The following is a 13032-nucleotide window of genomic DNA, read 5'->3' on the forward strand; positions in this document are numbered from 1 at the left end:
GCACACAGCTCCCCACCAGTGTGCAAGGGAGTGCCCATTGCGCCTGCTCTTGGGGCAAGGGGCTGAATTTGTAGCCAAAACCAACCCCCTTCCAGCCCTGCTTGGCAATTTCCCAGCAGCAGGCTTGAGCATAAACCCTCCCCTACCTGCAATCCCCAACTTCTCATTAAAGGGGCCACATTCCTCCTTGCTGTGGATACCACATTCTTAGTTGTCAGACTGTGACCCTGAGCCTTCCTGTTATTTATCACAACAGGGGTTTCACCAGTAACTTTGGCCTCATCTGTAGAACCGAGGGCCTGAAAACATGGGAGGTTTTTGCTGCAATGTGCTGTCGGTGCTGTCCTTCCCAGCAGTATGGTCGCTGGGTGCAGCGTGAGCACACCCAGATGAGAGGGTGTGGGGAGCAAACCTCGCATGGTTGCAGAGAGATACATGCCTGGGTCTTCCTCCTGTGCTGCTGCCAGCCTCTGTATGCATCGGTTCAGTGTGGTCCAGGGAAGTGCAGAGTAGCACTTTGCTGCTGTGGCACACAACACGGAGACAAAACCTTGACCAGAAGTGCATGCCAGGCATTGTGCGGTGAGAAACTGCGGTGCCGCAGGAGCAGGCAGATGAACGCCCTTCTTGTGGGGTCAGCACCGAGGTGCGTTCTTCACCCACTGCAAGTAGCACAGTATGGAGCGGAGGAGTAGGCGGCCTCCGCAAAACTTGGATAAAGCTCCCACTCAAGCCAGCCCTCTTGCAGACTTGTGTGGGATCCTGAGGTGGCTTTTCAGCTTTTCTGGATGTGGCAAGCTGGCTTCAAGGGGCCCAATTTCAGCAGCAGGAGCAATCCTATGCACGTTGGGAACCAGTGCTGTGGCCTCATCCCCACTGCATTACTTACACACGCAACATGTAACATGTCAGTGCCACTCTGGCTGGTGCTACACTTACATGCAACAGTGACACAGTGATGAGTGAAGGATCCAAAGGTGCGAATGTCAAAATTTTTTATTTACAACAGTCTCCAAAAATCAAGGAACACTGAAAATAGTGAGGGTAGGAGACGACTTACAAAAGTAACACGTGTACGTTACATCAGGAATTGTGCTACATCACTCTGAGAACCGACAACCTAAGGTCTGCACACAACGTGGTGAAATGGCAGTGCCCTCCCTCCTTGGGGTGCTCACACCTCTTCTCCCCTTGGCTTTTGAACCATCCTCCCTCCCATTTGTTCTTTTTGCTTCCCCCTGCAAACCTTTCTGCTCATCTGCTTGTTGCTCTGCCTCTGGTCCTGGCCATCACCCTCCTGTCTCCTCCAGCAACTGCCCACAGGAGGAGCAGAGGGGAGAAAGCCAAACAACTACGTCCTCAGGACAGAGACAGGCCTTGAAAGACTTTTAGTTCTGGGACCCAGGGTACTAAGCCAGGGCACAGCAGTTAGCAGAGACCTTTGAAAAAGCGTAACCTGTGAACTATGGCTTGCATGCTACCTGGGGTGAGGAGTGATTTCGGAAGAAATAACCAAGAGACTGCGAGTTTGTCCTGCCTGGCTGCAAATCAATCAGCACCGCTTCCCTGGTGGACAGTGTGGGAGGATTTATACATGTCACAGGGTTAAATAAAAAGCCTTTTATAACCTTCCAGGAGGGCAGGCTGCTGTGTAAGAAAATTCAGTGCAGGACAAGCTAAAAGAGTTAGATGCCATGACATAAAGCAACATCCCAGTTTACTCTAGCAGAGACAAAGCCAGGGGTCTCTGGAGACCACTGCATCCAGACTACTGGATCAGTGGTCCCAGTAACTCTGTAAGCATGCCACAGCCTTCTCCTTGGCGATATTTCCCAGGCTGGCTTTGCTCTGGCATAGTTTCAGATCCAGCAGGGATCAAGAAACACAGCCCAGCTCAGCCACTGATCCCCTTTCAGCATCTGCAGCCTTTGAAATTGCCGAGGTCGGTGGCCAAACCCGATGCCCCAGTTGCCTGTACAGACCTCACGTGAACCCAGCACCTCGAGAGGCACCACAACACAAGGAAACAGAGCGAGGAGACCTGGGTCTATTCCTTCCTCTGACACTGATCTGTGCAAATCACATCAGCTCTGTTCCTCCTCGCTCCAAAGCTGATTTTGGCAGGGCTTTTGTGAGCAGAGACTCTCCCCCTGAATGTCCACAACCATGGGGAGCCTTCAAGTCACTCGGCAGCTCCGCTGAAGGCAAGCAAGGAGCAGCAACACCAGCTCTGTGCATATATCACAGTGCTTCAACGCTGGGGAGCAGTTCTCTTCTGCGACTGCCCTGGGCTGGCAGGGAGAGAGCTTCTCGTCAGGACAGGACCCACTCTGTTTTGCAGGGGACTGCACAGTTTCAGAATGACCCCCATCCTGAAACATTAACAACTTTTCAGAATGTAACCCTCAAAACAGGATTTACTGGAAATAAAGGAGTGGGCAGTTAACAGAAATATTCCCTTGCAGGGTGCTGTAACTGAAAACTCGCGTGCATTTCTTTTTAATTGCAGCAGGATTGTTTTGAAATGGAAAATCAGAGCATTCTCTTCCAAGTAAGTCTGGTCTGCTGTGTTCTACTGTTTAAAAAAAAATCAAAACCGACAGCTTCATATGAAGCATTTTAACTCCCTAGCTTCCTCTGCCTGAGAAATTCTCCCTGAGACAGTCTCCAGCCACTTTTAGTCCAGACTCTGTGAGCACCTTAGGCATGAGCAGCTACCACAGAGAAGGCTGAACCTTGGGCTCAGCAAGACAACAGGGCCTGAGAGATGGTCTGGGAAACAGAGGAGTCATTGGAGGAAGAAGATAGGCAGAGATGAGGGAGGAATTAATTTAGGGTGAGCATCTGCTCTCAGAACAGCGCCAGACAGGTGAGGCCTTGCTTTTTATTGCTACAAGCATCTGCCTCGGAGCACTGATTCCCAGCAGGGCTGTCAGCCCCACCTTCGCATTTGCTCAGATAAACCCATCCATTCTCTTAGCTCTATAATTTTATGAATATTTTCTAATCCCAAGGAGGATGCTGCCTACATGGAGATAGATGTACACATCTGCTACTGATTTATTGTCTCCACAGATGCTTGGGGAGATCAGGGTGCTGTAAGCATTTTGGGGAAGGCTGGGCCCCACCTCTAAGCTTCTTTCACTCCACAGCGCACGGAGAAAGCACCGGCCACCCTGACCACAGAGCTGTGCAGAGTGAAATAGTGATGGGACAAAGGTCTAGTTAGATCTTAAGACAAGTGTCATGACTATGTTTAATCAAGTTTTCAGCTTACCAACATCCAGTGGGTCCTTGCAGTGAAAAGCATCACCTAGGATCACCTCCTGGCTCTTCTGCCGTCCTACTACAATCTGGAGTAAGTTCCTCCTCCTCTCCTTGCCTCAGTTTCCTTGCTGGGGGGGGCACAATCTCCTCAATATGCCTTTGTGAATCATCTGCTACAGCTCTGCACTTATCTCAGTCTCTCATTTTCCTTTCTGAATCGCTCCAGCCATTGGTCTCTCAGTTCCACCTTGGACAAACAAGGGCAAGGGGATGCCCTGCTCCTGCTAGTGCCAGCCAGCCCTTCTGCACCCAGTGAGCCTGGGCTGGCCAGAGAGGAAGAAGGAAAGTGATAGCCTGTCCCTTCCCTTGCCTGCTCCAGGAAACAGGACAGATCCTGTCGGGTACCAAGAACTCTGTTATTTTTGTCTGCAGGTCAGACACCACGAGATCAGACCCAAGAGACATAAAAGATTTCCCACTTCTTTGAAATGAATTTTTGCCTTCCAACAGCGGCTGAATGAATGGTCCCAGCATGGTGTGTCCAGAATCACTCTGGAGGTGGGGGCCTTACATAGCCTCTTTATAGTGAGCACAAACATAGGACACCAGGGGCTTAAATGAACTTTAAACTTTGTGGGATTCAAAGCACATCTATGCCTTGTCTTAAAGGCCTTTCAAGGTTTCTTCATGCTCATAGAAGGAGGAAATCCTTCTAGGGGTGCACTCTGCACCTTATTCTCTTGTCTGGTAGCCTGGAAATATCCATCAGCTTTAATCACCCCAAGGAGTTTGAAGCATTAGCTAAATCAGGCCAAGCCACCAGCCAGAGCATCCTTAGGCAGCAGCACTAGGGCTACCTTGCTCTGCCCTGCAGCACCCACACGGGTCTCACGGGGCTGCATATCATCAACACACTGCCCACTATGCTCGCCGCCACTTAGGAGTGCTCAGGGCACCACTAGTAATTAAATTTGGAGAACAGACATAGGGAAAAGCACGGCTTACAGATCAACGTTGGGGCTGAGCTGTGCACTGCAGCCATCAAAGCAGCACAGCTTAAGGGTAGTAAAAAATCCTTTCCAAAACCATTTATTCATGGGCACAGGGTTCATTATGAAGGAACTGGTGCAGATGAGAGGTAGGTACCAAGGAACATTTAACATTTTGCAGAAAGGGGTAACTCGGCTGCACCATGGGATGGCAAGAAGAAGCCAGGTCTGTTCTGCTCATGCTCTCACCCCCCACCACTGCCTGCTGCACGATTGCTCTGGATTTCCCCTGGCATCAGTAAGAGTCCTGTCCTAGCACTCCTCTCTCCAGCTGACACCTTGGGGAACCTACTTGAGGAACAAACATTTGATCCAGTTTCACAGGGGTGACACGATGCGAAGTTGTAAGACTGGCAGGGATCAGAGAGGGGATACACTGAGCCAAGCAGCAGCAGCTGCTGGTCTGTCTCAGCAGCACAGTCCCCAGAACTTGCCTGGCAATGGGGATGGGCTTCCTGGAATTTCCATCTTAAAAAGGGGGTCAGTCTAGACGGAGAACACAAAACCACCAGGGACACGGTATCTCCAAACGGAGTCAGGCTGCTTTCTGGCCAACCCCCTCTATTGGCATCCCTGTAAATAACATTTAACGCAGTGGGCCCAACCCCTCCCCTTCTGCTGAGTACCAGATGTGCTGCATATCAATGCACACACACTTAGCTATTTCAATTTTAAAAATATGATAGAATCAGTGATGCTTATAATGTACTTGTTAATGGCACCAGTTTGCGATTTCATTTTACTTTAATATAAACCACCTGAGCAGGCAGCAGCCACAGGCTGAAGCTCCACTGCCCTCATGTCTCCACAACGGAGGGTGTCTTTAAGCTGCCACAGAGGATGCACCACTGTTTATTTGTGCACGCCACCAGGCATGGGCTCTGCGTGGCCACAGTAGTTAGCTCGTCCTCAGGCTAAGAGCTGACTGCTGTGACCAAAAGGCTCTGCAGGGACCTCAAGGCTGTCTGTTTTCTCTCCACCATGAAGAGCAGAGGCAGTGACTGGTGAGGTCACACACTGAGCAGGAGGTGGGACTGGGCATCAATACTGCCTTGGCCTCACTACTGCGATGAGGGAGAGGAGGGCAGGGCACTGAGGGCACCAGTTGCATTCCTGATGGCTGTTCACAGACCCAAGAGATCCCAGCGAAAGGTGCGCTGTCCATTCAGAAAGAAGGGGAAAGCCATGCGTCCTGACACCCCTCACAAATGATGAAAGCAGGTCACTGGAGGTGGTGCCACCCAACATGTCTAGTTTGGATCCCACAATAACACCCCTAAGGGCTCCTGTGCAGTGAGTTCACTGCTGGTCTAGCTTGGGCACAGGGCATGGCAAAGGGCTCCAGACAACGCTATTTCCCAAGCCTGTCCAACAGCTCACTGCTGGTTTTGAAGGCTCAGGTAGTGAGGCACAGGCTTGGCATGGGGGTAGGACATCACCTCAAGAGTCATCGTTGCAATGCTGACCCTGGCCAGGGGGAGGGAAAGGACAGAGGGAAGAGTTTTGAAAGGGATCAGATAGCCTTCTCAACTTCTCCCCTTTTAGCTTTGCGGTTCCAGAAAGCTCTGTTCATTTAAGGGAAAAAAAAAAAAAAGAAAGAAAAAAAAGAAAAGCAGAAAGAAAATTGAGAGAAGGAGACCTCCTCCTCTCTACTCACGGGCTAAGGTATTCCCTGGGCAGCCCTCACTGTCCTTCATCCATCCATCACTACTGAAATAAATACAAGTTTAGAGCAAAACCCATTAGAAAATAAAGTGCATCTGGAGTTGAAAAACTTCTGGAAAAAGGGGATTTTTTTCCTCTTTTTTTTTCTTACAAAAAATATCCTTTAAAAAAAAGAAAAAAAGAAAGGGAGCAAGAGGACAGAGCATGTCGCTCTTGGCATAGGGCCTACAGGGCTGTCCCATTAGGCAGAGGGATCTTAAATCCGCTCTTCAGCAGGGCAAGGCAGATGCATAGACCCAGCAGGCCAGCAAGAAGCACCCCCACCACAGCCTTGAGGCACGAAGTCCGGCTGCGGATGAAGGTGCCAGGCCCCATGATGCTCAGCAGGGCTGTGCTCACAGTTAATGTATACAGGATGGAGACTCCTGTGTTGAGGGCCACGATTTTCCCAAACTTGGCAAAAGGAGCAATGATGCAGAAGAACAGCGGAACAGTGGCAATCACTGTGGTGACAGCACTCGAGACAATTGCCACACCCACGTGACGGACTGCTTCAATTGTCCTCCACTGGCGGCACGCTGTGGGGTCCTGGCAGAAGGGACAGCAGTGTTAAGGGGGAGTGGGGACAAGCACATAGGGCTGCACTCATGTTTTAGCCTTTGAGAGGGTGGCTTAGCTCATGGGGTCCTTGTCCAGGTCAAAGATGCTGCATGACTGCAGATCAGACAGTGCGTGCAGTCTCTGAGCACACTTGGGCAAACAGCCATGAGGTTAAAACCCAGTAGAGGCAAAATCTGCTGGATTTTGTGCCTCCTTTCAGCCACTTTCAGACTGACTGCTGGGCCTACGCAACAGAGGCACTGCATGCAGACACTATACCTGGGATCAGAGATGCCCAAGCTTTTGTGGTCTCCTTCTTCCCAAAGACTGAAAAGGTGTTAACAAGGCTGGAGAAGACCTGGAGGTCCAGCACAGCACAGCAAAGCAATTTGCAGAGGTTACAGAATAAGTGGAGGGCCATTCCAGCACAAGACTGTCTTTGCTGGGGCATGAAAGAGGGTCCCTTGGACACAGCTGTGGCCAGTAAGAAAGGGACAACCATGTGGGTTGGACCCTCGTCTAGGTTTATTGTACTCAGGTACACAAGCTCATACCAGTCTCTGACCAGTCAGCTGGACAAGCAGCAAGCTGCCCAGGCATGCTGTGAGGGTGACAAGACACATCCCCCCTTGCCCATCATGCCTTAGGTCCTGCATCACAGCTGAGTGGCACGGAGGGCATGAGGGGAATGGGTACAAGGCTATAGGAAGAAAACAGCTCACCTCTGCCTGGTGTAGTGGCAGGTTTTCCCCTGCCAGCAAGTAGCCCTCCACCAAGTGCACACAGTAATCGACAGAGGAGCCAACGAGGATGGAGAGGGAAATGGCTTCCACAGCTCCCATTTCCCAGCCAGACCAGTACATGATGGTGACCACCAAGCAGACCACCCCTGTGTGAAGAAGGTCACGTTAGGCAAATTTAAAGGACTCTGGGACTGCTGCCCAGGCCTACTGATACAAGTCAATCACCGGGCAGTTTGAGATTGTACCCTGCAGATCTGCACACCAGCCAGTCTGAATCTTGTACACACTCCCTGCTGCCCAGAGGCAAACACTTCCCTCACCTTCCACCGGCCACAGGGACCATTCAGTCAGGTAATCAGACCTGCTGGGGACAGTGAAGCACCTAATTAAATATTAGGCAAACTGACAGACTGATGCCAATCTAGACTAATGCTTGCTAAATGAATTCAAGCCCAGGCAAGAGGGCCCTTTGTTTTGCTTGCTGGAGTTACACACAGGCTGAGCGCATGCACAGGTTTTTCTTAAAGGCAAGAGTGATGTTTGTTTGTGAGTCATGTGTGGGAGACTAAGTGGTTTTAAAATGATAGATTTGATTTTTAAACTGAGAAGTTTAGCAACACACTTAGTCCACAATATCATCAAATCACCAGCCAGGGAGAGAGAACTATTTACAAATTTCCTTCAAATACTAACAAAACCGCTAAAATATTCAGCTTTTAAAATCTCCCACTGCTTGGAAACAGCAGCCATGGTGCAGATCCTTGGGAAGTAGTGCGATTGTTATTCAGAGCATGTGGGACTTAATCACATTATTATACATAACAGGCAGGGATGGCATTTGTGTAGCTAAAACCCTTATTTAAACAAATAGAAGGGATTGTGTAGATAAAACACACTGGGAATTAGACACACAAATCTACTTTCCCAGTGAGGTTCCTGTGCCTTTGTTCAGAGTTTCTCCCGTTCACCTACGTATATCAGGACTGGTTCCTGGAAAGCCAAAAGGGTTTACACAGAGTAAGAGCAATTCAGTTCAAATCACCAGAGACTCAGCAGTGCCACAACCCACCAATTTCAGACAAAAGGGAGAGCTTGACACATTGGAATTGATGTTTTTACCTAAAATGCTGAGCAGCACTGGCAGGAGGAGGAGGATGTGAGTGGTAAACACCGCCACTGCAGCCACACAAATAACCAGTGAGAGGACGAGACCGTACAGGGCACTCTGCACTCCTGGAAGAAAAGAGCCAGCTAATTTGACTCCTGGAAGGTGACAGCTGGGATGAGAAAGGCACTGTGTCCCTGCTGGCAACAAGGCAGGCAGGGACTCACACTGGGGGAGATGCAAAGGGGAGGATGCAAGTGGAAAGCAGGTGATCAACTTCTTGCCTCCCACAGCAGCAGGGCAGGGTCCCTTCCCTTCTCTACTCCCCTGAGTTCTGCCTCGGATTGTGACAGTATATGCTGCTTGGGGCAGAAAAAGGCTTTAGGAGTTTGCCCAGCAATGGTAAGCAACTGAAGATATAACACATGCCCATCAGACGGGACAGAACGTGCTGTGAAGATGTATCGGAAAGCGTGGGCTCCTCAGGGAGAGAAACATGGCAGTCACTTGCCTATAATCTCCATGAAGATCTGCTTCCAGTGCTCACAGGTCTGGAAACCATGCCGGAGAGCAGAGCCCTCTGGGAAGAGCTGGAGTTGCTGCTGCAGGAATGTCTCCCATTTCAGGTAGTCAGCATATGTCTGGAAGGAAGATTTCCCTTTGTAGGTTGTCTGTAAGAAGATGAACATGTTATTCTTGTGTCCTGCTCTTTGGGGCAGGGTATGCATGGCAAGGGAAGAGGCAGAACAAGCCAGCTGGAGTTGTAGCACCAGGCAGAACTGGCAGTGGCAGATGGGCAAACCTGCCACCAGCTCTTTGGCTGAGCTCTCATGGTAAGAGCGAATCGTGGCATAAGCAGCCACTTCTAGCAACTTGCGAGGAGAGGCATCTGTCTGCAACAAGGCACAAACACTAGCAAACACTAAATCATAGCTGCAAATGGAAGTGGCCAGTGCAGAAAGAGCAGAGCTAAACCCCCAGAAGTCACAAAAACAAATTGTCACAAGGATAGATGGCGATGCCATGTGCTCACCGATTCAAACGCCATGGAGATCCACTGCACCTTCCCATCCTTCACCCCCACTGCCCCATGAGAGAGCTGTCCAGGCAGCAGGTTTGGCTCAGGGATGTTCTTGCACTCAGGGTGCAACATCTGCAGAAAGGAGGAGATGCTGTAACCTGGAGAGAAAGAAAGAGCAAGAGATGGAGGACAGGACAGGGAAAGGAAGCACATTGGAGCAAGGGGGGAAAAGAACCAGGAGGAAGTTGCAGGCCCCATTTGTCAGCAGCTGCTTCCCCTTGCAACTCTGACTTGCCAAAGCCCTTGAGGTCTCAGCACCAGAGCCCTCAGCTGCTGCTAGCTTGAAAGGGCACTCTGTGCCATCAGCACTGGACAGGACACTACCCCTGCTGTTTGTCCCCAGCTGTCAGGAAGCAGTACAAACAGCAAGCGCTGAGGAGCTGTCTGCCTGGCCTGGCAGGGATTTTCTCCAGGCATGAGACTGGCTTTTGGCCTGAAGCCAATATACACTTCCTAGACTCAGTTCCACAACGTTGTGACCTCTGAAGTTGGAAGAGACAGTCACTGGTTAGCTATGTGAAGCCACAGGGGCAGTGAGTAGCCTCATCACAACGAGGTCAGGTGTGATTTGCTGGTTATTAAGGAGCTACAAAGAAGACATTTACTTGTCAAAAAGATTGTAAGTGTATCACAAGCAATACTCATGACTGGAAAGAACAGATATAATTCTGTTCTTATCTTCACTGGATGAAATCCTGAAGAATATGTCCAGTGTCTTTGGAGTTAGAGACCATTTCTCTTTGTCATGTCCAAGAAAGCACAACCAGGGGCGTGTTCTAGAAGGGTAAAGCTGCCTTGGGAAGAAAAGGAGGCAATGAGTTGCAGCCACCCTTTCTGGTTTGCTGTTGAGGACCCCAGCTCAAACAAACACTGCTGCAAGCAGAGCTGCAGAACAGGAGTCTGATGTTCCTGTCCCACTTGCTGTGTATTTCTCATCCCCAAAACAGTTGGCACAACACACGGAAGCATGAGGTGAATGCCCCATGGAGATGGGAGCTGTGACTTAAGTCAGGTGGAAACAGGCAGAACTGTGCTGCAGCCAGGTCAGGAGAGCTGACTGCTGAGAAACACCTCTCCTCCCTGGACTACCTGCATTTATCATTGACTGGTACCTCCCTTTCCTTTCCCTGCTTCATCAGGCTGGGATCTGAAAGCTTAAAAGCCCTTAAGCAGCCACACTCCTCAGACCAGAGGGTGAGAACCAGCCTCCAACCAGGGACCCAGGATCTCCCCAAGGACTCTGCGGCTGGCGTTGGTCCTACCTACCAGAGGGCAGGCACTGAGCCCCTCCTGGCTTCACCAGCTCAGTGTTGCTGGCAATGGCTTTGCAGAGGCGGCACAGGTTGCCAATCTCTTTGAAGAGGTCGAAGCTGTCATCATAGATAACGCTGCCCTTTCACAAGGAGACACAACAAGAAGAGCACCACACGTGAGGCATACACACAGTGACTGGCACAAGAAGGCAGAAGCTGAGTCCTCTCTTGGCTACACAGCCTGGGACTAGCTTATACAGACCACAGGTTATAGGGTGGAAAAACCCACCAGACATCTTTGCCTCACCAGATAACCCACAAAGAAACTACACACATCTCCCCCACCCCCAAAAAAGAAAAAAAAAGAAGAAAAAAAGTCAGGCAGTACTACAGAAGCACTGATAAATGAACAGCCACCATGCCATGCCCAAAACCATCAGGGTCTGCCTAAGGAGCAGCTCTGAATCCCTCACAGTGCCCAGCACGGAACTCCAGCCTTCTGCCCACTCTACTGCCTGCATTTTGCACTGCCCCCTCCAGAAGAAACAGGAAAAGGCTGATTCTGCACAGTGCCCCCAAATCAGAAGGCAGGAAGAACAGTAGGAAGCTGAAGTGCATCTGCCAAGTGACCAGAGCTAAGCATAATTTCTCTGGGGAAAGGCTGTAAAAGTGTCAAGGTATCAGATCTGGGAGATAAGCTGTTCTTGGAAAAGTCACATTTAGTAACCTTTCCCCTGAGTAATTAATTTGTATTTTTTTTGTGTTAATATCTCATATCAAGATAAGTAATTATAGAAAAAGATCAGTTCCCTGGATCTTGAATTTGTAGTTGAGATTTTCATACTGAGCTCAAGATGGGTTTGCTTCTAAAATCCTCAGGAAAGCCAGATTTAGACTCAAAATTAGAAGGCTAGATATTACACTCAGAAAGGGATTTTCTGAAAAGTCTGAAGTGATTTCAGTAAGAGCTTCCTGATCTCCATTATTTGGGAATTTGCTAAAACAGAAATGTACTTTTCGCTCATCACAATGCTACCATCTCTGCTATTCCACCTGTCTAGACTGCTGGACCACGCTGCGTGGGCTGTGAGGATTAACTAAACACCACCCAGGGAGACCACCCGTCACTCTTCAGCCCCAAGCATGCCTGTCCAGCATGCCAGAATGTGTGTACCATGTCTCCGATGACGTGGTTGTCCGGGCGTCTTGTGCGATTAACACCTCTGATACCAAACACAACAAACACCATGGCTCCCGTGTCTACCAGTGGCCGCACCGCTGGCTTCCCACAGCCTGTGTTCATGCAAGGATTAAATCCAGAAGTGGCTGACAACTTTGCTTTGGGTGCTGCTGTCAAATACAGAAGAAAGGTTGGTTACATCAGAAGGCAGCAAATAAAGGTCTGACTCTGTGGACCAGACAGCCAGACATGGCTGAACAGGTCCTCATCAGCTTACCTTTCTCACTGGGAACGTAAAGGATGCCTTTGGTGGGACCATCTGGGCTAGAGCTGAGAAGACAGCCTGGGGGTGCTACACACACTCGGCCATGGTAAGGGGGCTTGTGCGACTGGGCAAAATACAGTTTCCTGTGCAGCAAAGAAAGTTTGTTATGGGGGACCAGAGGTAATAAAGATGATGTGTCCAAAGCATTACATGGAAACAAACATTCTCAGGGACAGAAGGAAAGGAAAAGGTGAGCAACTCTAGACCTGGATCCCTAGCCATTGCATATTCTGTGCTGCCTGTTCAACCCAAGAGTTCAGGCGGGTAAGAGCAAGACCAAGATCAGCAACGTCTTTTTACCACCCAAAGAAGCCTCCAGTCACAGTCCTGCACCTGTCAAGCCTTTGGCACATTAATGATGCTACAGGCCTGCAAAATAACTTTGCAAAGATGGGGCACATTTGCAGTAAAGCGAGTCCTAGGGCCATGGATGTCACCAACTGGGGCAGGACTGGCACTGGACATTAGGCATCCCATATCAGCCACTCGGCTGTGCTTTTTGTTGCCTGGCCCTGAGTGGGTTTTGGAAGGTTACCGTGTTCGCTGCTGCTCCTTGGCGGCCACGTAGAAACTGAAGTCGAACTTCCAGCCTCTCTTGGTGTCACAGGACAAGGTGGTCATCATCCACTTCCTGGGGCTCGTCTGCTTAAGCAGCCCTACTGTGGACACACAAGCTGTCAGCTTCCTGGTGAAGTTACCGAAAGGCACTCTATACACCTAAGCAATGGATTAATGAAAACAGACACTTAACTCCACAGGGTTGC

The 13032-nt window shown here is 49.9% G+C and overlaps 1 protein-coding gene across 1 annotated transcript in view; it reads right to left on the minus strand.

Annotated features, from left to right (window-relative positions):
* Positions 1-6206: 6206 nt before the first annotated feature.
* The window catches only part of DISP3 (dispatched RND transporter family member 3), a 39706-nt gene continuing 32880 nt past the window's right edge, over positions 6207-13032 (minus strand). Inside the window, exons 13-21 of the mRNA XM_075721544.1 lie at positions 12804-12985; positions 12221-12351; positions 11938-12113; positions 10777-10903; positions 9463-9608; positions 8941-9100; positions 8444-8557; positions 7304-7470; positions 6207-6569 (exon numbers count right to left, since the gene is read on the minus strand). Of these exons, the coding sequence (XP_075577659.1) occupies positions 6207-6569; positions 7304-7470; positions 8444-8557; positions 8941-9100; positions 9463-9608; positions 10777-10903; positions 11938-12113; positions 12221-12351; positions 12804-12985 (1566 nt within the window). The remainder of the gene's footprint in view (positions 6570-7303; positions 7471-8443; positions 8558-8940; positions 9101-9462; positions 9609-10776; positions 10904-11937; positions 12114-12220; positions 12352-12803; positions 12986-13032) is intronic.

The sequence above is a fragment of the Pelecanus crispus genome, chromosome 15 (genome assembly GCF_030463565.1).
Source record: "Pelecanus crispus isolate bPelCri1 chromosome 15, bPelCri1.pri, whole genome shotgun sequence".
NCBI classification, from domain to species: domain Eukaryota; kingdom Metazoa; phylum Chordata; class Aves; order Pelecaniformes; family Pelecanidae; genus Pelecanus; species Pelecanus crispus.